Below are 22,291 nucleotides of genomic sequence, written 5' to 3' on the forward strand. Positions count from 1 at the left end.
GACAGGTCTGGGTCTGGTCAGAGCTGGACTTGGGCAGTACAGGTGTCCACCTTCCGCTGCACCCCATTCTGCTCCACACCCATGCGGAGGCCTGAGGCCAGGGGACCAGGGTCTCCAGACCCCATGACGGCTCATACCCTGAGGAAGGGTGCTGAGGCAGGACTGTGAGGTCTGGTGAGCCTGGGGCTTTCCCAAGACACAGGCATGGTGTGTCTTGCCTGGAAACAGCTCTTCAGCATTCTTTGAAGGGGGCTCCTGGGTGGTCCAGATAAGAGGAGTGTGGGTCGTGGTGCATAGGAAGGAGAGGACCACCTGCCAGGCTAGATTTGCACAGTGGCTGTGCCAGGCCAGGGCCCTCCCACTGGGTCGGCCTGCTGCCCTGCCCTGTGCCAGCCCACTTAGGGATTTAGGGAACTGCAAGCTGATAGTTTGTCCTGGCCCTCTGTGAGAGGCCTTGTCCAGCACACCTGCCCACATCCGGCCCCTCTCCTGGCAGGAAGGCCAGCTGCTCTCTTCTTGGGAGGGGAGAGTGGGAGCTTCGCTCTGTCCCGGGCTGTGTGGGCCTGGGCAGCTGGAGCTCCGTCTCCAGGGCCCTGGCTGGGTTCTCTCCTCTGCCTGAGGGACAGCATTTGGCCTGCAGGGCTCTCCCCACAGCTGGGAGTGAAGTCCAGTGGCCTTTCCGGTCCCGTCCGGCTGCTGGCATTCCCACACCTCTGCTTGAGGCGGGGAGGTCCTCCCTCTGAGCACTTCCTGCAGCACCTCCTGGCTGTCTGGCCAGCATTCCTTGGCCTAGGGTGTGTCCCTGCTGGTGACAAGCCTGGCCCCTCCTGACCATTTTGTCCCCTCCCGCGCTCCTCTTATCTGGCTTCCCTTTTGCAGCGCTGCCCTCCCTTCCTGCACTGAGCCTCCCCCAGGGTCCGGTGCCCAGCTCCCAGAGGCCGGGCGGTTCTGCCGGGGTTGCCTCCACTGCGTGGCATAGGTCCTCAGCACTCTCCTCTTACCAAAGCCCTAGCCGGACAGGATCTCTCTGCTTCCGGAGGACCTGGTCAAGTGGCTGATCTCAGCCAGAGCTGCCGCCCAGGCACTTGGATTCCCGCCTGGAGGCGGAAACCACGGGTTCCTGATTAGTGCTTGTTTTATTTGAGATACAAAGTGCAACGTTTATGGCAGGGCAGGTGGGCAGTCCCTGCTCAGCTGTGAGGACTGCCCTGGAGCTCTGCCTCCCTGTCCCTCCCTTCTGCCCACGGCCTTCCTCACCTCTCTGCTGCTGGTGGTGAGTTCTCCCGTGGGATTTTGGGGTGTGGTCAGTTTTAAAAGCCCAAGCCCAGCTGGCCTTGTGTGAACTGCATCTACTTTCCAAAGACCTTTTTCCTGAGATTGCAGATTCTTCAAGAACAGCCCAGAGAGGGTCACCTCCTCCACTGATGGAAGCACCCAGTTCTCCTTGGACAACCACTGGGGGCCAGGCCCAGTTGTTGGGGTGGCCTGGGGAGTTCCAGCAGGAGGAGAGAGGGAGCCCCAAAGACTTGGAAGCAGGTACCTCATGGGGAGGGATGTCCAGGCTGAGATGCCCACCCTGCCCTGCTTGAAAGCTGTCCCACATACCCCCACACGTATGCACACAAACAGACATGCAGAACACACAACCAGGGCATGCACGTGTACTCAGACACACGTACACACTGACATGGGAAACACATGGTCAGGACATGCATGTGTACTCAGACACGCACTGACACACATGCAGAGACACGCACACAGTGTCACATAGAACACAGGACATGCATATGTACTCAGACATGCACACACTGACACACAGAGACAGGATGTGCACGTGTGTAGTCAGACACTGACACACGCAGACACATGCACATACTGACACGTGGAACACAGGTCAGGGCTTGTACATGGAATCAGACACACTGACACACACAGACACACATGCAGACACACGAGTGCACATAGCATACATGCCTTTCTCTCCCATGTCCCCTCAGGGTCCTCCCTCACTCCCCAGTATCCTGGTTGCTGAGCCACACCTTCCCTCCAGCCTGTCCCCTCCCCTGAGCCTTCCCCGCCGTAGGCCTGGAGGGCATAGTCCTGGGAGTCATGCTCTCCAGGGTGGGGTGCCCCCTCCAGATCTGGCTCCTCCTGGAGGCTTCTTTCTGAATCGCACCAGCCCCCAGTTCTGCACCAGGAGATGCAAAGGCCATGGACCTGTTGCCTACAGAGGTGCTTGGGTCTGCCTCAGAGTCCTAGACCCTCTGCCCTTCAAGGTCATTGTGTCCAGCACCCTCCTTGAGCCTGCAGGGCATGCCCCGGCAGCCGCCCGTTGAGTTAAACACTGCTAAAGGTTCTTACATGGCTTTTAAGGAGCTGGTGGTGGGAGCCGCTGAGCAAGACATGGGTTCTTTCTTCCCTGGACAGAGTTTGGCCGGTGGCTGACTGCTGGGTCGAAGCCATGCCTGGGTGCCACACTTGTTTCTTGGACTTTTTAGAATAGTGGATGGAAGGCGTCTTCTCCTAGTTAGTGCCAGGATGAGGAGCCGTCCCCACCTCTCTCCCAGCCCTGCACAAGCCCAGTTCTGTGAGGAGCTCTCTGGAGACTGTCCCCTGGAGGCGCAGCCCCTACCCAGGCTGGCCAGCTCTGCCTCACATCCCAATCGGGTCGGGGTCAGCAGGACCAGGTCTGCTTGTTCTTAGAATTGCCCAGCTGGTTGCCCTGCAGGGCTGGTGCAAGACCAGCTCTGTCATGTCCCTGCTCTGATGGACGCGACCAGGGGCTCTCAGGGAGGCCCAGGCCCTGACGGACGTGGTGTGCTCAGATGGTTCCTTGGCCTTGGGTGGAAGGCAGTGCTTCCTGCTGAGTGGAGGAGGAGACGGGTGTGAGGCCAAGGCAACCTGAAGGCGGCGGTTGCTGTGCAGAGCCCACCTGGGCGGTCTCAGCCTGCCCCTGTCGCTCTGCTCGTCACAAGGACCCTCGGCCGCCGTCACCCTCCACCTTCCAGCCCTTCCTGCTCCCGACTGGAGCAGATTCCACAGCCTCCGGCCTCGGGGTCTTCCCATCGGGGTGGGTGTGCAGTTCCATGGAGCAAGGAGGAGCAGAGCCCACCCGCACCCTCCTGACTGCCATTCACAGTCCCTCTGTGGTCACTCCAGCCTGGGATGTGGAGAGCCAAACTGCCGTTGTGACCGGCTGACCGGGTCCTGGAGTCTGCTTGAGCCCCACAACAGACCTGACGGAGTCTCCAGTGGGCTCCGCACTGCCACGCAGGCACACGGCCCAGCGTCTGCCAGCCCACTTGTATGCACATGGCCTCACGACGTGCACTCAGGTAGAGGCCCCTCGGGAGCGGCCTCCCTGGCAGAGCTGGCTCACAGATGCAGTGGATGCGGATCCGTGCAGATGCTGATAGGCACAGGGAGTCCAGGCTAAGGTGACTGGCCTTGGAAGAGCCTGCTTCCACCTAGGACACCCTTCTCCTCGATGTACCTTCTCATGAGACACTTCCAGTGGCACTTTCCAAGTATCCCTGGGTGACCCCGATTCACTTGCACCTGGAAGTGATCCAACAAGTGCACTGAGGCTCTGCAGTCACCCTGCAGACCCTGCTCAGCATTCACTGCCTCCTGCCTCCATCCTGGCAGAGGCCTGGGGAGGGGCTGTGGTTCCGAGGGCTGGAGACCCGCCTGTCCACACCTGCCCCGCCAGTCTGTCGCCACCTTCTGTGCTGCCTGGGAGCTCACGCCTGCCTTCTCTTTCCACAGGACTACTTCTACCCCAGATACCTCGGTAAGTCTGACCACTTTACTTTAGCTGTCACAGAGGTGAGTTGGGAGGGACCCCGATGCCAAGTTGCTGCTAGAAAGAAAACTGAGTGGGAATCCGGAGCAAGCAGGTCAGAAGCATGAGTTCGCCTGTGCCGAGGTTTTCTCCCGATTGCCAGCCCTCGGAGCAGAGCCGATTCTTGCAGGGCCCTTCTCTGCTTTGGTGCCAAGCTCCACCCACCACCTGGAAATAGGGTTGATTTGGTGTCCTCCCACTTCCTGGTGTCAGGACTCTGCACTTCTGCTATCACCCAAGAACCCTGTTTGTGAGGGCTTACTCACTGTGGTCACCATGTTGATGGTTGAAACAGAGAACCTCGAGAAACACGTGTTGAGTGTGAAGGGCAGGACTGCACAAGCCCTCAGAGCAGTGAGTGGGCGTGGGCAGGAGGCTCTGGACAAGCACAGTGCCCTTGGAGAGAAGGAGAAAGAGCAGCCCTACTGGGACAATGACTTCCTGCCGGGGTCCTGGCAGGGTGGCTCTGCAAGGACAGCCTGCTGTCTCTGCTCTCGTGTGTGTGAGGGCTGCAGGACCAGGGCAGCAGGTGTCCTGCCGCAGCCTGGCACCGCACTGAGCTCCGTCCTGTCCAGGATGGCGGTGACCGTGCCGTTCATTTCTCTCTTGCAGAGTGTGTCAACAAACATGGATCTCCGTACAGCAAAAGCCCTGACTTCGCCACGTGTGTTCGCAGTAAGTGTCCCCTTCCTCCTGCTCCAGCGGGCACGTTAGGGGGCCGCGGGCAGGAGCTCTGAACTCCTCTGTGACCACAGTGGGTGCCGGGCCTTCCCAAATCTGCTTCCTTCACACCCGACCTTCCTGGTACACAGGCAGACTCTGACTTCCCCAAGGTGGCATCAGCATGTCTGAACAGTGCAGTGTGTGTGTGTGGGGGGGTGCATCCTGCTTGCTGGCCGGCGGCTCGTCCAGCACACGCAGGGTCTTCTGCTCTGCCCGGCTGCCCGCTGTGCCTCCTGCCCCTCCTGGGAGATCCTCCCGTCATGTCTGCTGTGACAGTCTGTCTAGCGGTACCCCCAGACTTGCGAATGATCCTATGCACTAGGGTGAGCCCTGGTGTCCCTTGTCCCCGAGCGCCCAGGCACCCCTCCCACCCTCACCTTGCTCCTGGTTGAGCCTGGCGCTGATGGTCCCGACAGTGGGGCTGCTCCTCCAGTGTCCTCTGGCTGTCTGTGTGTCTGGGAACCACTGACCTCAGCAGGTCTGGCTCCTGTGTTCATGGAGTTCTCCACTTTGGCTGATGACTTCACGGCCCCAGAGTCCCTCAGTGGTTCAAGTTGCGATGACACTTTCTGGATGGGACTGGAGACTGCTCACCCAGCAAGAGCCCTGGAGGAGTGGGGCAGGCGTGAGGCCCTGGCTAGGGGAGGACAAACCTCTGCTGCGGCTGGGCCAGACACACTCCGTGCCCCTCACAGCTGTGTCTCCTGCCCAGAAGCACTGGCGAAGCCCCACCAGGGTCCTTGGAGGGTCACTCTCCCTGTGAGCCTGGCCCTCCCGACTGTCTAGGCCCCACCTGTATTTGTCGGTTCCTTGCTGACAGTCTTACTTGGAGTCTGTGGGCATGTCTGAGCCTGCATTCTTGCTCACCCACTCTTGTTAGAAGTAATCAGCAGCCTCAGAGATCATTTCTGAGTCTGCCAGAGTCCAGATGCAGCCCTAGAGAGGCAGGGGCTCCTGGTGAGCCTCCGGGGTCCAGAGCAGCGGCTGCAGCTCTCAGGGCAGCAGTGGCTGCAGCTGCCGAGCTCAGAGCCCCTGCCCTAGCACAGACTGCTCTCTTTGTGCCAGGAAGAGCCTCCGTTTCCATTTCTTTACCTTTGCATGGACAGCTCCAGGTTCTCCAGCTGAGCTCTGCCACTATGCCCCCAGTGTTGAACTGTGCCCAGCCAGGCAGGGTGCCCCCTTAGGGGAACAAGGCTCCTTTCTCGTGGCCAGAACAAAGGCCAGCAGTGGACAGAGTGTGTGGCCAAGTCCCTGCTTGCTTCGCATTCCCTCTGCAGCTGCACGTGGATAGGCTGAGACGGTCTCTCTCTGAACACACTCGAGGCTTGGTGACCGGCATACAGAGCAGGCTGCCGAGTGGCCACCCTCCCTGCAGAGGCGCGTCTCTTCCTCTGCTATCCCCAGCTGGGTCAGCCTGATCACACAGAAGTTGGCTGGGCAGCTGCAGAGGGAGAGGCTCGACCTTTGCTTCTACCCTGGGGATAAGTTTCCAACAGGGACAGGACGCGGCGGTGGGTGGAGCTACGTTGCCTGGAGACCGAGGGAGGGACATGGAGAGACCGGCGTGTGGTGCTGGCTCCATGGTGGAGGGCTCTCCTAAGAACAGCCCCATCCCAGTAGAAGTTGGTACTGTCCCCCTGTCAAGGGACAGACTTTGTAAAGGGGAAGTATGGTGTCCTAGGCAAATTCAGGGCCAAGTTAGCTAGCCCCACACTGAGTTCACAGGCACGTACTTCAGAAATAACCCTAAGCCCAGCCGAATGGGTCAGTGGACATGCACACCGTCTTCCCCCACTGCCCTCCCATGGCAGGGGCCTCAGGGGAGTAACTGGGGGCATTGGGGCACAGTCCTGCCTCCCTCCATGCCTGATACCCATCGCTTCTCAGGGCCTCTCCACCAAGGCGGCAGCTCTCTGCTCCCCTGACCCCAGGCGCGGCTCTACCCTGTGAGGCCCTGGGTGCAGCCAGGCGGCTGCAGTGTGCGAGGGAAATGGATGCAGCCTCGAGAGGGCTGCACCCACAACAGCCAGCCAAGCAAGGCAGTGCTGCCCAAGGCCTCGCAAAACCACCCACTGAGGTGGCCACAGGCCACAGAGAGGTGGGCAGAGCCCTGCCCTCCTAACAGGCTGCCCTTGAACTTGGTGCAGAGCCTCTTTGCAAAGCAGAGGCCGTCTCCTGAGAGGGGATGGAGGAAGCCTGAGGCAAGTTGAAGGGGTGCAGCTTTGCCACCAGAGGTCCACTCGCCACCTCGTTCAGATTCCCTGCAGCCGCTGGGCACAGCTCAGGTGGGAGCCAGGGGACAGGCTGTGGTCCAAACCCTGCCAGTGCTCCTCTTAAGGATTAGGGACACATTGGCATGAGTGCCCCAGGCCTTGGTGCCTGCTGGCTGCCGAGATTATTCCAGAGGAGGTGGACTGCGGAGGTCCCCACCCTGGGTGGGCAGCAGGTGGGCGGAGAAGCCCAGAGACAGCACAGCCCCCACAGCCTCAACCCTGCTGCCTGACTTGTGGGCCATCCACCCATGGGAAAAGGAGCCAGGACCTCTGGTGTCATTTCCTTCTGAGGAACGGTCACACAGTGTCCCCATTGGCTGGTCACTGAGCACTCAGGGCCTGTTTCCTTCTGTGACCAGAAGTTGTCGCCAGGCTCAGAGGCTCTGGGTAGCCACCTGGGCCCAGGGAGAACATCTTGTCTGCAGGAGCCACAGGTGCTGGTGCTGGGGAGGGACTGGCCGGCCCTGCCCTCTGCTGTACGCCACGGTGACTGGGTGGCTGGATGGGCCAGCCAGGTGACTGATGACTGTGGTCTCAGGGTGGCTGGGGAGTGAGGATGGCCACCCTCAGCAGGAACAAGGCGTCCCAGGTCCAGGGGTCTGCAGCCACCCAGCCACGCCTTCAAACCCCGCCAGCCAGCATTCTGCTTGGAGGGAGGGGGAAGCAGGGAGTGTGAGCGTCAGCGTCCATCTGGGGAAAGCAGCCCTGTGTGATGGAAGAAGGCCTGGTCGGAGGCCTCCACCTGGCCAGTCCGCACGCTGGGACAGAAGCCACTCGGGGTCCAGGAAGGACGTGACTCTGGAAAGCCAATGCCCTGCCATGCTGCACCCCTCCTCCAGGACTCCCCAGAGCCTCCCACAGCCACAACCCACGGCCATCTGTACACAGGAGCCCTGGCAGCCCCCCCAGGTCTCGGAGAGAGTGCATGAGCTCCGACCTCTGTGCGCTGGCTGGGCCTCGTCTGCTCAGCCAGCAGCCCCTGAAAGGATTCTTTGAGCCCAAGGCATGACAATAGCCCTTTCTGCTAACTCCCCGACCTCAGGATGTGGTGGCTCACACGCAAGCTTTCCTGCCCATCTGTGCCAGGGCAGCCTCCCTGTGTGTGGCACTCCCTTGGAGGTAGCTGTGCCTGCAGTTTCCTTGACCCCTGGCTGAGGCTGTGCTGGGATCCTGCCTGCGCCTACTGCTGGGTGCACTCCTGACCTGGAGCCTCGCAGGAGATGCTGTGGGCAGGGGCTATTGCTGCTGGTGGGGCCTGGGCTTGGGTCTGGGATTTCTGTCCTGTGTCAGTGCCCACTGAGGCTGAGCTCGGTGGACAGAAGGCTTGAGAGGCTGATGAGTGCCCCGCCCAGGGCAGCCTGGCCCTGGTGGGGCAGGTGGAATAGCCTCGGGTTGGCAGGGGCTGGGGGCCCTGCTCCGGGGGGCCGACAGGCCCCAGCTCCTGCTCCTTGGCCTCTCAGGGCCTCTGCCAATTCCTAGAACCCCCAGGACTGGGAGCTCCCACACCTGCTCCTGCCCTCAGCTGGAGACCCTCTTGGCAGCCACATCTGCCCAGCAGCCCCTCGGACCTCCACTGGGGGGCACACGAGAAGCTCCAGCCACTGTCCCCTGGCTCTGGGGCTCGTGGGAACCTCTCAAGACTTTCTGTCTGTGTCTCAACTCAGACCTGCCAGACCAGTGCACCCCAAACCCTTGTGACAAAGAGGGAACCCAAATCTGCCAGGATCTCATGGGCAACTTCTTCTGCCTGTGCAAAGCTGGCTGGGGCGGCCGGCTGTGTGATCAAGGTAAGAGCCCACCACCTCCGGAAGAGCAGGGTGGGACCCTCTGACCTTGCACTGACCCTGACCACAGCGGCGCAGCGCTCTGCCCTTGCCCACCATGGAGGCTCAGGGGAGCCAGCGTCTGTCCTGGGGTCCTGCCCCGGGTGGGTTCCCTCCCCACAGAATCCTGCTGGAGAGGCCCTGGGGTGTTGTAGCCTGAGGCTTCCTGGGGCTCCTGGGAACAGGAACAGGGGCTGGGTGGCCCCTCTGGGAGCAGGGCTGGCAGGAAGAAGATGCGTGAGGCCCAGCACCCTGCGTCAGTGGATCCCACCCCGACACGGCCAAGCAGCACGTGGCCTCAGCCCGGGCGATGTGTGGCTGCTGTCAAGCCCCTCCCTCAGGGCAGAGCCCTGCAGCCCCACGGGGCCTGCAGGCAGACTGGGATGGGGCGTTCCAAGTGGGACCTGGCCTTGTGGCCTCCTGGGCCTTGGGGTGTGGGGCAGTGTCCACCCTCAGGCACTGGCCATGGCAAATTTTGGCCTCTGACCCCCTCCTGCATGCAGCTGGAGCCCTTGGAGCTGATCTATAGCTGTTGCCCCAATGGCTGCTCCGGTCCCCTGCACCCTCCCGCTCCCAGGGCGGCACGGTGGAGTGTGGGGGTCTGTACACCGGCACCCTTCTCTCTGTCCTGCCAGATGTGGACGAGTGCAGCCAGCAGAATGGGGGTTGCAGCCAGGTCTGCCACAACAAGCCAGGCAGCTTCTACTGCGCCTGCCACAGTGGCTTTGCACTTGCCTCCGACGACAGGACCTGCCAAGGTAAGGCCAGGCCCACCACCATCCCGTCTCAGAGGAGGTGGGCATCACTCAGAGGCTAGTAGCCGCAGAACGCAGATCGCAGTGGGGCTCCAGACCACCCATTCCCCAAGATCTGAGGGGTGGGCCAGAGGCAGCTGGCCCTGCCTGGCCTGCAGTGTAGCTCTCAGGGTCCAGGCTCCACAGGTGGCCATGCAGGGAGCTCAGGCGGTGTTGTAGGCCCCGGGTCCCACCCACGCGTCTCTCAGATCCCTCCAGCCCCCGTCTCTGGCTCCCTCGGCCCTGTCCTGAGGAAGCAGAGGCAGCTCAGCCTCCCTACTCCTGTCCCTGCTTCCATCAGCCTGAGGCTCCTGGGGGCCTAAAGCCAGAGCAGGGTGCCCTGAGGACACCCCAGAAAGTCACTTCAAAGGCCTGCACCCCGCCACCCCTGGCACCCTAGGCTGCAGAGGAGCAGCACCCCACCTTGCAGGGGCGACCTTGCCCTGTCCCTTGATCCAGAGGTACCCAAGGTGCCCCTGAGCTCCTGGACTTGCTCAGGATAAGGGGCACAGCTGCCTGTGTGGTGGACAGTTGGATCCTGGTAGCCACGGGGTGGGGCCAGCGTCAAGAGCTGGAGAGCATCCCATCAGACAGGGGACACTGTTCCAATCGTCTGTTCTGAGAAGTTTTCATTTCACCCCTTAGTTGCTGTCCCTTACAACCAGAGGCCATCCCTACACAGATGACTGAGGGCCAGGCCGGCCTTCCCCTCCTCCATCCTCCTCATACCTGGAGCCCTAGAGCTCCTTGTCACGGCTCTATCCTGTGCTTTAGAAGCAAATTGAGGATACCTGGTCACGAGGTGGATTCTTAACTCTGATGTCTAACGTGGCTAATGTTGCCCAGCGTGGGGTGAGCGCTCCACGTGGACGCTGCCTGGCCGACCCTTGGTGGCCGTGCCCTCCCCGACTCTGTCCTCCTCCTCAGTGTCTGGGGCTCCTCCCACCTGTCTGCCCAGCAGCTGGCTGCAGCTGTCCCAGGCTCCTCGGCACAGCCTAGCCTCACTGGCTTTGCTTGCAGACATAGACGAGTGTGCAGACCCAGGTGCCTGCGGGGAGACGCGCTGCAGGAACCTGCCAGGCTCCTACTCCTGCCTCTGTGACGAGGGCTACGTGTACAGCTCCCAGGAGAAGGCCTGCCAAGGTACCCCATGGGTTTCTCCTCCTCCGTCCCTGAGCCCAGAGACAGGGGTCAGTCACTGCCTGAGCACAGGCTTCATTGGTAACAGACTTCAGTCCAGTGTTCTAGGAAACCTCTACCAACAGAGGGTTGGAAAAAGGCCAGGACACCTCCTGCAATGAAGAGGACTCTGAAACTGAGCCCTCACCTTGCCTAGTGGCTACTTACACCACAGTGCAACCCACACATGTATGCATACACACATGCATGCGCGCATGCACATGTTGACAAACATGCTTACACATGTACACTCTATGCATGGGAACATACATGGGCACAATCAAATTTGCACATGCCACATGGCATGCACACGCATGCATGTGTGCACACATGGACATATACCATGGAGACACTCATGCATGCTCACTAACATGCAGATCACGTGTGTACACAAACGTGCTTTCATAAAATATGTGCATGTGAACACATGTGGTGGCTCACCCATGCACATGCACATCTACACATTGTGCATGCACTCAAACATACACTCGTACATACCTACATGCATGCACACACACAAGTCTATGTGTGCACAAAAATGCACACAAACATGCTTGCACACACAACAGTCACACATTCATGTGCTTGAACATGCATGTGAGTATATGCCCACATATGTGTGTGTGCACATAATCTCATGTATGTGAGTTAGCACACAAACATACGTGCATACACATGGACTCACATATGCAAGCGCACTGTGCTTGCACTCCTGCACATGCCGTGGCACATACATGCCCACCCTCCAGCAGCCTGCAACAGATAAAGAGCAGAGACCCTGAGCTTGGACTGTCTGCGAGCCTGGTCAGCTCACGGTGGGAAGGCTGGCCAGCAAGGTGGTACTCCTCACTGTGGAGACCCAGCATGTCCTGGGCACAGAGCAGTGAGGCCGACTCTACTGTTACTGCTTTCTGGCAACCTTGAGGAACCCTGGCCCCTGCTGGGCAGCTCTGGAACCCATGAGAGGGCTGAGCCCCCAGGGAGGGAGCATGTGGGGACTGGACAGCCAGAGTGAGCTGACCAGTGGGCCCAGCCCCACAGCACTCCCTGCTGCCCTCCAGCGTCCCTCAGTCTCCTGGGGCCCTGGTTGCACCAGCTGGGCCTGGTGGCGTGAGCAGCCGTGGTGTGGTCCAGCACCTTCCTCAGACACCCGCAGCCTTTGCTTGCCCGTAAGAGGAGGCCGCTCTGGGGAGGAGTAGCAGGCTGCTGTCGGGCACTCTCCTGGTGAGACACTTGGGACGTTCCCACACCAGCGCGCTGCACGGGGGCTGGCATGGTCCGGAGCTGTCCCCACACCGCCGTGTGACTCTTTGCTGGCAGATGTGGACGAGTGCTGGCAGGGCCGCTGCGAGCAGATCTGTGTCAACACTCCCGGCAGCTACACGTGCCACTGCAACGGGCGCGGGGGGCTCAAGCTGTCCCCGGACATGGACACCTGCGAGGTAGGCGTGGGGCCCTCCAGCAGATGGGGTCTGCAGAAGGCTTCTAGAGCCAGGGCTTTGGCCTAGGGCTCCGGGATCCCCAGAGCTACGGGTAGAGCTCCATGCCATGTGGGGTTTGGCTGTGTTGATGGAATTTCCATAGCAACCCGGCTCACGCTGGCCAGCTTGGTGCGGCTCCAGGACTCGAGGCAGCGTCTCTGGCTCTGCGGCTGGCTCCACCCTGCAACGTGGGTGGGTGCCTGTGCTCCCTGCGGGGGACAGCTGGCAGCCAGCCAGGCGCTCCTTGCCCTGTGCTCTGGGTGTGGGTGAAGCCAGTCTGTGTGGACGTGGACGATAGTGAGTGTTCTGCAGAACAGCAGTGAGGCCCTCCAGGTGAATCATGGTTAAACACGCAGAGCCACGGGGAACCTGGGACAGCACAGGGCTGCACCGTGGGGTGGAGGCAGTAACCAGCAGCCCTGCTCCTCACTGGAGCCTGCATCAGGCTATCACAGGCTCTGGGATCTCAGAGTCAGGGAGGCAGAGGCGGGTGTGGGCAGCCCAGTCCCTGGGAACGCAGGGGCCAGGACCTGCCCTGAGAGCCACAGGGCAGCCCTCCTGATGCGCCCTCCCCTGGCGGCAGGACATCTTGCCATGTGTGCCCTTCAGCATGGCCAAGAGTGTGAAGTCCTTGTATCTGGGCCGCATGTTCAGTGGGACCCCTGTGATCAGACTACGCTTCAAGAGGCTGCAGCCCACCAGGTGAGGAGGCAGGTGCTGATGGTTGGGCTCCCGGGAGAGCAGAGCCGCCCAGGGTCCTGGAGGAACCACAAGCCAAGGCTGGTGCAACCTCTGGTTGCTGCTGCCCAGTGCTAGGTGGCCCACACCTCTCTATTCTGTGTCTCGGTCTGTGCAGGCTGGTGGCTGAGTTTGACTTCCGGACCTTTGACCCTGAAGGGGTCCTCTTCTTTGCTGGAGGCCGTAGGGACAGCACCTGGGTGGTACTGGGTCTGCGGGCCGGCAGGTTGGAACTGCAGCTTCGCTACAACGGTGTCGGCCGTGTCACCAGCAGCGGGCCTGTCATCAACCATGGCATGTGGCAGACTGTGAGTGGGGCTGCCGGGGCTCTCCTGGGCCAGTGTGCATCGGCTTGTTCAAGGGTACCCCTGGTTCTGAGCAGGTGACAGGTGCCCACAGGTAGAACCCCATGCCCTTAGTACACACACTGGGGCTCACTATACCACTCAGGGGCCCTGTTTCACCTCACATGAGGCCCTCAGAGGTCTCATACAGTCATGGTGGCCAGAGTCCAGGGGACAACCACAGCAAGGGTCCAAGGCCAGGGGCTGCCCAATGCTCACAGAAGATGGCCTGGCTTAATTTGCCCCCAGAGCCCAAGTCCCAGTTCTGGGTGCCCCTGGCTGTACTGACCTTCTGCCCCTTGCTCTGGCCTTCACTCCTGACACAAGTCCAGGGGAGCCCTCGCAGGGCCTGCACAGAGAGTTTCCACTCCCAGGCCCACATGGACCCACGTGGCCAGCAGACCCCATATCCCAGGTCGTGAGTGAGATGCTCTTCAGTAAAGCAGGCTTGGAGCTAACCATAGGCAGAGAAACAGAAAACACTCCTTTTCCCTAGAAAGGAAGCAAGTGGAAAATTCCACCCTGGCCTCCACCGACAGAGCCCTGCAGACATCTGCTCACATTCCCACCTGCCAAGTCATGTCCTGGTCCCCTCCCGTCCTTAGAGTAGCCGGAAGGGCATTCCCAGCACAGCTAGACAGAGACCTAAGCCAGAAAGAAGGCCATCCCAGGGTGGGTGGCACACATGCCACACAGCATGGGGACAGGCCCAGGACAGTGGCCAGTGGGAAAGCATGCTGGAGTGGCCTCTGGGACAGTCCTCGATCTCACATCGCATGCCCTGACAGCCACTCAGGAGCAGGGCAGCTGCAGGAGGCCTGCATGGTCCTGCCCTTTCCACAGGGCCTAACATCTCCACCTTAGCCAGAGAGGAAGCATGGTCCCCCAGAGGACGGAGTCCAGTGTGCACAGACACAGACTTAAGACTTTTCTGCCTGGAAAGTTTCAGAGGAATCTATTTGTCCATTCAGCATTCAATCCATGCCAGACACTGATTAGCTGTTAGGGATTTAGAAATAAAAAAATGTTCTGCTGCTTTCAACCACCCAGGCCAGCCGGGAGGACAGCCCTGACACGTAGGAGACCAGGAGGCCAGGGAGCTGACGTGGGGAGGGTGGTCAGGGCAGGCCAGTCCCTGGGGCAGCACCCTGCATGAGCTCCAGGCAGAACCCCAAGGTGCAGAGAAGAGTGGCTCAGGGCGAATCCAGGGCCAAGTGTGGCCAGAGGGGACTTAGGACTGGAACCACACGTGGGCCACGGAGGTGGGACATCCTGCAGACTGGAAGCTGAGAATGCGTGGACTGGAGCACAGCCCAGAGCCTGGGGTTTTCCTGGATGCAGTGCACCTAGGCAGGCTGTGGAGGAGGGCGTGAGGGTCTGAGGCCGCTGTGCCGGCCCAGTTCCCTGCTGTTCACAGCATGAGGGCCCCTGAGCTGTACCTCATGCTGTTGAGTTCGCCTGCACTGGTGTTTTATTTTGCAACAAGAAGAGTTGAAACTTTAAGATTGCGTTAGGGTTCAGTTTGGCTATGGCTCTGTGTTTGGCCAAGGTCAGGTTCCCCCAGTGGTCAGGAGTGTCCCCACACAGCCACACCACCACCAAAGGCCATCTCCCTGCACTGCAGTGTCTGGGGTCACAAGACACTGAGAACATCCAGAGGAGAGAGTGTCCTGCCTAGCTGCAGAGGTGTCCCCTGGCTCAGCCTTGCTGGCCCTGAAGGGGCTGTCTGCAGTAGCTGGTAGGCATGGTCCCTGTCCCTGCCACGTGGAGCTCCCCCCGACTACATGGCCTCACTGGGTCTCTGGAAATCTGCTGTCCTGAATGTGTTGGAGGTCAGCCCCTTCCCTCAGTGTGCAGTGCTGACCCCACGTGCCCCCAGGGAGCAGTGTGGCCCATGTGCCTTCTGTCCCCGGGTGCAGAGGGCTGGCCGGGACCTGAGCCTGGTCTCAGGAGGTGGGGCTCCCTGGGTCAGGCAACGCGGGCTGGCCAAAGGGCTGCTCACACCTGCCCTCACAGCACTGGTCTCCTTCAGATCTCCGTTGAAGAACTGGAAGGAAATCTGGTCATCAAGGTCAACAAGGATGCCGTCATGAAGATCGCAGTGGCCGGGGATCTCTTCCAGCTGCACAGAGGCCTGTATCACCTGAACCTCACCGTGGGAGGCATTCCCTTCAAGGAGAAGGACCTCGTCCAGCCCGTGAGTGCTGCCACTCGCTGCCGGGGAGGTGCTGGGGTGCTCAGGGCCAGGGCTGAGCCAGGTGAGGGCCCAGATAAGGCCGAGGCTGAGCCGGACCTCACCACCTCCGTATGAGCCTCCCTGAGGCTTCATCTGCACTGGCGACAAGGTGTGCTGTGACTGTCCTCTGACACTGCAGTCGCTTCTAACAGAAAGATGAGCTCTTGGACAACTCTGAGCGCACTCCAGGGCTGGTTCTACTTTTCAGACCTGCCTTTTCTCACCCCTCGTGGGTCTCCATCGCAGCCCACTGAGGTTTGTGGCTGGGACTCTGGGTTTGGGGGTGGGATGTCCACTCTGCACAGGAAACAGGCCTGTCACCCAGGTGGTATAGGCACTGATGCCCACCCTGGAGGGTCGCTCCTGGGATGCCCTGCCTGGGCACAGCACATCAGACCTGTGGCGCAGGCCTGCAGTCGGCTGGAGACCGTGTACAAGGCTCGGGGCTCCTGTGTGGAGACCCTGGAGGCCTCCACATGGCGGAGCTGGGCTGGCACCCCTGTGCAGGCAGGGCAGTGCCCCACACCTGCCTGGCCCCTGGGGAGGCCTGCTGGGTGGACACAGGGACTCAGCCTTTCCTGAAGTGAAGAGCCCTTTCTGAAGAACCAACCCAGGTGGGGCTTCCCTGGCTCACCACAGACCTCCACCCGCCTTAGAGGCGGGAGCCTGCCAGCGTCAGGGTGGCGCCACAGGGCCTTGGCTCCGGAAGCCTCCAGACTCCCCTGTCTTTCCAGATCAACCCCCGTCTGGACGGCTGCCTGCGGAGCTGGAACTGGCTTGGCGGGGAGGACAGCACCATCCAGGAGACGGTGAAGGCGAACTCCAAGATGCAGTGCTTCTCCGTGACGGAGAGGGGGTCTTTCTTCCCGGGGAGCGGGTTTGCCTTCTACAGCCTCAGCTACGGTAGGTCACACCCATGGAAGGGACTGTGGTGGGGCCTCAGACCACTGGTCGGAATTCAAGGGGACCACCAGGCAGGCCAGGTCTCCCTCGGAGGGACAGGCCCATGTGGCCATCTGTCGCACCACTCTGTGGGGGAGACAGCAGGATGTCCAGAGCAGGCTGGTGTAGGATGGTGTTGGGTCCTTGGCAGGAAGAGCTCCCTGCATCCAGGATGCAGAGGCTCGTGGCTCACCTGGCCCCCACTCACCTGCCTGAGGGGTGTGGGGTGTCTGGAGGCAGCAGGGGCTACCCCAGGAAGACAGCTGCTGGGGGCTCAGAGGAGGAACACTAGGGGCGTGGCAGGGAGGAGCAGGGCCACCCCAGCGCCCTTAGCTTCGGCAGCAGAACTAGGCCACAAGGAGACTTGCCCTCAGCCCCAGGAGAGCCGGGCAGGAAGATGCTGCCCTCCTCAGGGGCAAGCTGTGTGGACGCCTTCCAAAAGGGTGGGCTGTGGCAGGGCAGGAGAGCCCTGGGACCTGTGGGGACCCACATAGTCTGTGTCCATGGGAACGGGCACTGGACATTCTGTCCATCGGGCTGGTGGTGCTGCAGCCAGGGAGGGGCCAAGGATGGCCAGAAGGCAGAGGTGGAGCCCAGAAGCCCTTGGCACCTCTAAAGTAGGGCCCAGATCTCTTGGCGCACCACAGTTAGCTGGGGCAGGCTAGGCCCCTAGACCTCAGGTCAGAGGCCCCGGGCTGAGGACAGACCCCGAGGGACAGCAAGCGCTGGCCCAGTGGAGGGCCCCGACAGGGTACTGCAGGCTCAGGCCTCCTGGTCCTCCTGGTCCTCCTGCTCAGTAAACAGCAAGCCTCCTCTTGCCCTTCCCAGTTCCTGTGCATTTCCTCATATACCCCTGAGGGCTGAGAGCAGAGGCTGGACAAGGTCCAGGGGCAGCACAGGGCCTCGGTTGGAGCGGTCAGGAGGCAGGAGCTTACAGCCTTACCACAAACCCTGCCCCAGGTGCTCCCCAGCAGACCCCGTCCCAGGTGCTCCCCAGAAGTCTGCAGCTCTAGGTGAGGTCTAAACACAAGGGCGAGAGGACAAGGTCTCCAATGTCCCAGTCACAGAGGGTCTAGGGGCCCAGACAGCCTGGACCCGCCTCTCTAGCCAAGTGTGCCCAGAGCTACACACCGACGATGGCCTCACGCGTGAGACTGGCAGTGTGCGTGTGAATGAAGTCAGCGTGAGGCCCTCCAACCTGGAAACCAGGCCCCCGAGGGGAGAATGTGTGTGGCAGGGGGCGGCCACCCCTACACAGGCCTCCTCCACTGCCTCCCAGACGGGGCATGGCCGGGACAGCCGGGTCCTCGGGCTCGTGCCACGGCGAGCTCCCACTTCCTCCGGGCCAGGCCGCGCCTCCTCTGCCGAGAGCAGGCGTCGCAGCGTCCCCCCCGCAGGCCCGCGCTCTGTCCAACCGCCACTCACTCAAGCGTCTCCGACATCTGTGCCGCCTTGTAATGCGCGACTCTCATCGCAGCGCGGACGTCCCCGGATGCCTGGACGGAGACGACCTGGGAAATAGAAGTGGTGGCTCGTGTCCGTCCAGCGACCGACACGGGTGTGCTGATCGCGCTGGTGGGCCAGGACCACACGGTGCCACTCTCCGTGGCCCTGGTGGACTACCACTCCACCAAGAAGCTCAAGAAACAGGTAGGCTGCGCCTCTGCCAGCGCAGCCACAGCACCCAGAGCCTGGGAACCCACCACCTGGGGAGGGGTCCCAGCCCCGGCCTCTCCCGGGACCTGAGCACTGGATCCAGGTGGGCCTTTGCGCTTGGGGGACCACAGCTGCGGTGGCCACCTCCACACGACTGGAAGGCAGACTGTCGCTGGCCAAGTCGGCTGGAGGGACAGTGTGCTCCCAGGCCAGCCCTGGGTGGCACTGGGTGTGGGGTGTGTCCCCCACACCTGGTGTTGAGGATAACGTGGCCAGCTGCCCCAGGCCGATCATGTCAGATCTGCCCACCTGGCCTGCGTGATGCAGGCCAGCGTCCTTTTCCAGCTGATTCTGGGATGGGGCCTCCCGAGGACTCCCTGCACGGCAGCACCCTTCCTGCCCTGGGAATAGACCCTCCTCTCCCCCGTCCACAAGAGATCATGGGCCAGAAGAGAGGGCTCCCTGTCCAAAGCTGCCCCGGGCCCAGCGCTCCTGCTGTGTGCACTCAACAGTAATAGACTCGGCCTGTGCACCAAGAGGGCCGCGGCCACACACCATTGCTTGCACCCGGCTCCCAGCATCTGGGATAAACAGCAAGCGCCCCACCGGCAAAGCCCCCACACCAGGGACTGTGAAGGCCCAGGCACAGAGTCTTTCCACCCAGCACAGGCACCTCGGGACTGGGAGCCCACAGCCATACCCACGTCCCCACCCTGAGGCACCAGGGGCCCTGGGAAGCTGCTCAGCTGTGCCTGAGTGGCCAGGTCCCCCATGGCTGGCCAGGGGTTGCCCTGCTATTGCCTCTCACCTCCCAGCTGGCCTCTCTTCACTCCTAGTGGGAGTGGGTCACCCAGGGCTATGAGCCCCTCACACCTCAGGGCCACAGACGTGCCTGGGTCTGCATGAGCCAGCAAGGGGCTGCTGGCTACCCCTGCTGGACGTGGGAGGGGCTGGCAGCCACTGTCAGTGGCCAACAGTGGTGGATGACCAGCAGGGTCTGGGTGGTGGCAGCCTCATATACTGCCCGGCACCTGGGCCTGCTGGGGTCTGGGAGGAGGCTCGAGAGGTATGTGAGGCCTGGTGGAGTACCAGAGGCAGTGGGACCCAGTGGCTAGCATATGGGCCTGGGCTGCAATGCCCTGACCCATGTGACCCCTGCACTCCCACGTCACCCTGACCCCTCCCTCCGTGTCCCCACAGCTGGTGGTCCTGGCAGTTGAGGATGTTGCCCTGGCCCTGATGGAGATCAAGGTGTGTGACGGGCAGGAGCACATGGTCACCGTGTCCCTGAAGGATGGCAAGGTCACTCTGGAGGTGGATGGCACCAAGGGCCAGAGCGAACTGGGTGCTGCCCAGCTGCAGGAGAGGCTGGCCACCCTGGAGAGGCACCTGCAGGGCTCCGTGCTCACCTTCGTGGGGGGGCTGCCAGGTGGGCTTCCTGTGGCGTTCTGGGAGGACGGCTGTGTCCCTGGGCCCTGGCTTCCCCAGTCCAGGCTGGTGCTGGGGGGAGCTTTGGCTTTGGAGGGAGAGGGACTGCGGCCTGGCTCTCGTGCTCAGCCGCACCACCTGACTGGGGAGCCCAGGCCGGCCCGAGCTCGCCCGGCCACCCTGCATCTCTGGGGAGCCTCCGCCCAGATCCCAGCAGGCCAAGGCCCAGGGGGAGGCCAGGCAGGCTCTGGGAAGTGTGCAAGGCCACCACCCAGACCCTGCTGGTCACCTGCCACTGTTGGCCACTGACATGGCTGTCAGCCCCTTCCATGTCCAGCAGGGGTGGCCAGCAGCACCTTGCTGGCTCATGCAGACCCGGGGTGGGACAGGTACCCGGCCACAAACTGTCCCTGCGCTGCCCAGAGCCAGGAGTGTGGCAGAGAGAGGACTGTGGCTCTGCTGGGGCCCTATCTGGCAGCATCGGCAGGACTTCTGTCCTGGTGGCCAGACACAGCCCCTCTGGGTTCCCACAGTGTGGTGGCTCCTCTGGGTGTGAGGGCGCCGAGGATCAGCCGGCTTTGTGTCTGCTTGGCGCCGCCCCCCCAGGGAGATGTGCTGTGGCTTCCTGGGCCTGGCTCTGCCCACTGATGGTGCTTGTTGCCCCACTGCCCAGATGTGCCAGTGACTTCGGCACCCGTCACAGCCTTCTACCGTGGTTGCATGACGCTGGAGGTCAACCGGAGGCCTTTGGACCTGGATGAGGCTGCCTACAAGCACAGCGACATCACCTCGCACTCCTGTCCTCCGGTGGAGCTGGCCGCACCCTAGGCTGCGGCAGGACTCCTCTGGGAAGACCCCCTGCCTTCTTCCAGGAGGCAGGAGGTGGAAGGCCGGCCCTGGAGCAGCACAGCCCCGACCCCTGAGCACTCTCCCTTGGGCCACTCCTTGTAACATAGCTGTGAATAGGGGACTGGTGGAGGCTGAGGCTGCCCCTTGGGAGCTGGCCACAGGGGTGGGCATGGGGAGGGCCAGCAGCTCACAGAGAAGCAGACTTGAAGAAAATAATTCTCTATTATTTTTATTACCACACGCTTCTTTCTGACTCTAAAATATGGGAAATAAAATATTTACAGAAACCTTTTTAACCCTGTGTTGGCCATCTTCTGCTCCACGAGGTTGTCCAGCACTGGGGTTAGTGGGCTTGGAGGCTGACCGCTCTGCAGTGCTCTGTGCCTCAAGGAGCCTGGGTTTGTCCTCTATGAAGGGGACAGATCTGCTTGATGTGGGCATCAGCCACAGCACAGAGTTCCTGGGGACTGCGCCTGCCACTCCTGTGCCTCCTCTGAGCTGGCCCACCTGCTTCTGGCCTCAGTTCCCCAGCTGTCAGTGAGGAGTGGAGGAGCCGTGGACACTCTTTGACGCCAGCAGCCAATGAAAGGCTGGGTTATCACTGCCTGGGAAGCCACCTCTGGAAATGCACCAACTCCGTCCTGGCCTCCGGGGAGGCTGCTGCCTAGAGGCCACAGGGAACCGCAAGTGTGCCAGGAGACGCCAGTGGGGCCGCTGCCCCTCCTAGGCCCAGGGGAGGACCCAGCCAAGGCTCACGCCCCAGGCCGCATCCCTCTGCCAGGATCCCATCCCTGCTGGACCTGCGCGGAGGCCCAAGTCAAGAATGAGGCCACCTTCATAAACATGGAAACCCAGCTGAGTGCCAAGCTGTTGGCTCCTGCCTTGCTGGGGGCAGCTGGCCCTCCAGGGCACGGCCGCCTTCGGCTCACACACTGGCAGCACCAGCTGGACACTGGACCCCTCGCACCACAGATGACCCTGAGCCCTGCTCTGCACTGGCTCCAGACAGTAGGTGGCTGGCAGGCTGAGAGAGTCAGGCAAGGCTTGAAGCCGTGGGACAGGGCCCCAGGCTGTCCACTGGGCACAAGAGCCCGGTTTCGGGCATGGACACCATCTGCAGGCTGGCTGAACAGGACTCACCCCGCCCCACAGCAGGGAGCCAGGAGCCAGCCCTGAGAGGCGTGGGGAGACGGCCTGTAGGGGCCCTGGAGCCAGGGGTGGCCCCCTCCAACCCTGGCGCTGCCGGGTCCCAGGGCACTGGCGGTTTCCCTTTGTCCTGGAGGCGGTTCTGGAAGGCTTGCATGGAATGTCCTCAGGGAGCGTCCTCCCAGCCAGCCCTCCTTCTCTTCAGGAGTTCAAGGGGCAGGACAGAGAAGCATGAAAGCTGTCTCTGCGGCTGGACCATGCTGGGCCCACAGGGACAAGCCTGGGCCTTTCCCTGCGCTCCTCAGGGAGTGACAGTGCTGGGACACCCTACTTCCTGACGCTTTCTCAGGCTCCGTGGGCGCCAGGCCTTCCTCCACCTCCTGCCAAACACAGCAGAAACCTTCGCTGGCCAAACCCTGCGGCCCCTTCTCTGGCTGCCAATCACGTGGCTCTCTCTGCACCTTGGGTTCAGACAGGCTGCAGGGGAACCAGGACCTTCTGACTGCTGCAGGGCCACAGGTTGGGTGCTGACTTTGGGGTCTGAGTTTATTCCAGAGTTTCTTTTTCCTTAAGGAACAGCTTCCACTGTGTGCAGTTCATCTTTTCCAGGATATCCCGGGGACTCTGTCCTTTCAAGTTCGGTCCTGTGCACAGGGCCATTAGAGCAACCCCTCCACCCAAAGGTGCCAGGCAGCCTCTGATGACTCACTCACGTGTGACCATGGGAGTGTCTGCAGACCCGGCTCCCCTCCATCCCCCCCCCGCCCCCTCCCTGCGGCAAAGCCACCCTCTTGAATCCACTGCTTTAAAGCAAAGGGTGATGTGCCTCCTCCAT

General features: G+C 61.7%; 1 protein-coding gene across 1 annotated transcript in view; it reads left to right on the forward strand.

Moving 5' to 3' along the window:
• Gas6 (growth arrest specific 6) overlaps positions 1-20,606 on the forward strand; it is a gene marked incomplete at its 5' end in the record, with an annotated part of 23,761 nt that extends 3,155 nt beyond the window's left edge. Inside the window, 13 exons of the mRNA XM_015483922.2 lie at positions 3,769-3,793; positions 4,457-4,519; positions 8,505-8,627; positions 9,299-9,421; positions 10,478-10,600; positions 11,957-12,078; positions 12,701-12,819; positions 12,974-13,163; positions 15,232-15,396; positions 16,170-16,338; positions 17,855-18,027; positions 19,234-19,462; positions 20,135-20,606. Of these exons, the coding sequence (XP_015339408.2) occupies positions 3,769-3,793; positions 4,457-4,519; positions 8,505-8,627; positions 9,299-9,421; positions 10,478-10,600; positions 11,957-12,078; positions 12,701-12,819; positions 12,974-13,163; positions 15,232-15,396; positions 16,170-16,338; positions 17,855-18,027; positions 19,234-19,462; positions 20,135-20,289 (1,779 nt within the window). The remainder of the gene's footprint in view (positions 1-3,768; positions 3,794-4,456; positions 4,520-8,504; positions 8,628-9,298; positions 9,422-10,477; positions 10,601-11,956; positions 12,079-12,700; positions 12,820-12,973; positions 13,164-15,231; positions 15,397-16,169; positions 16,339-17,854; positions 18,028-19,233; positions 19,463-20,134) is intronic.
• Between the last annotated feature and the right edge of the window lie 1,685 nt (positions 20,607-22,291).

This window comes from Marmota marmota, unplaced genomic scaffold, assembly GCF_001458135.2.
Source record: "Marmota marmota marmota unplaced genomic scaffold, marMar, whole genome shotgun sequence".
In the NCBI taxonomy this organism is placed as follows: Eukaryota; Metazoa; Chordata; class Mammalia; order Rodentia; family Sciuridae; genus Marmota; species Marmota marmota.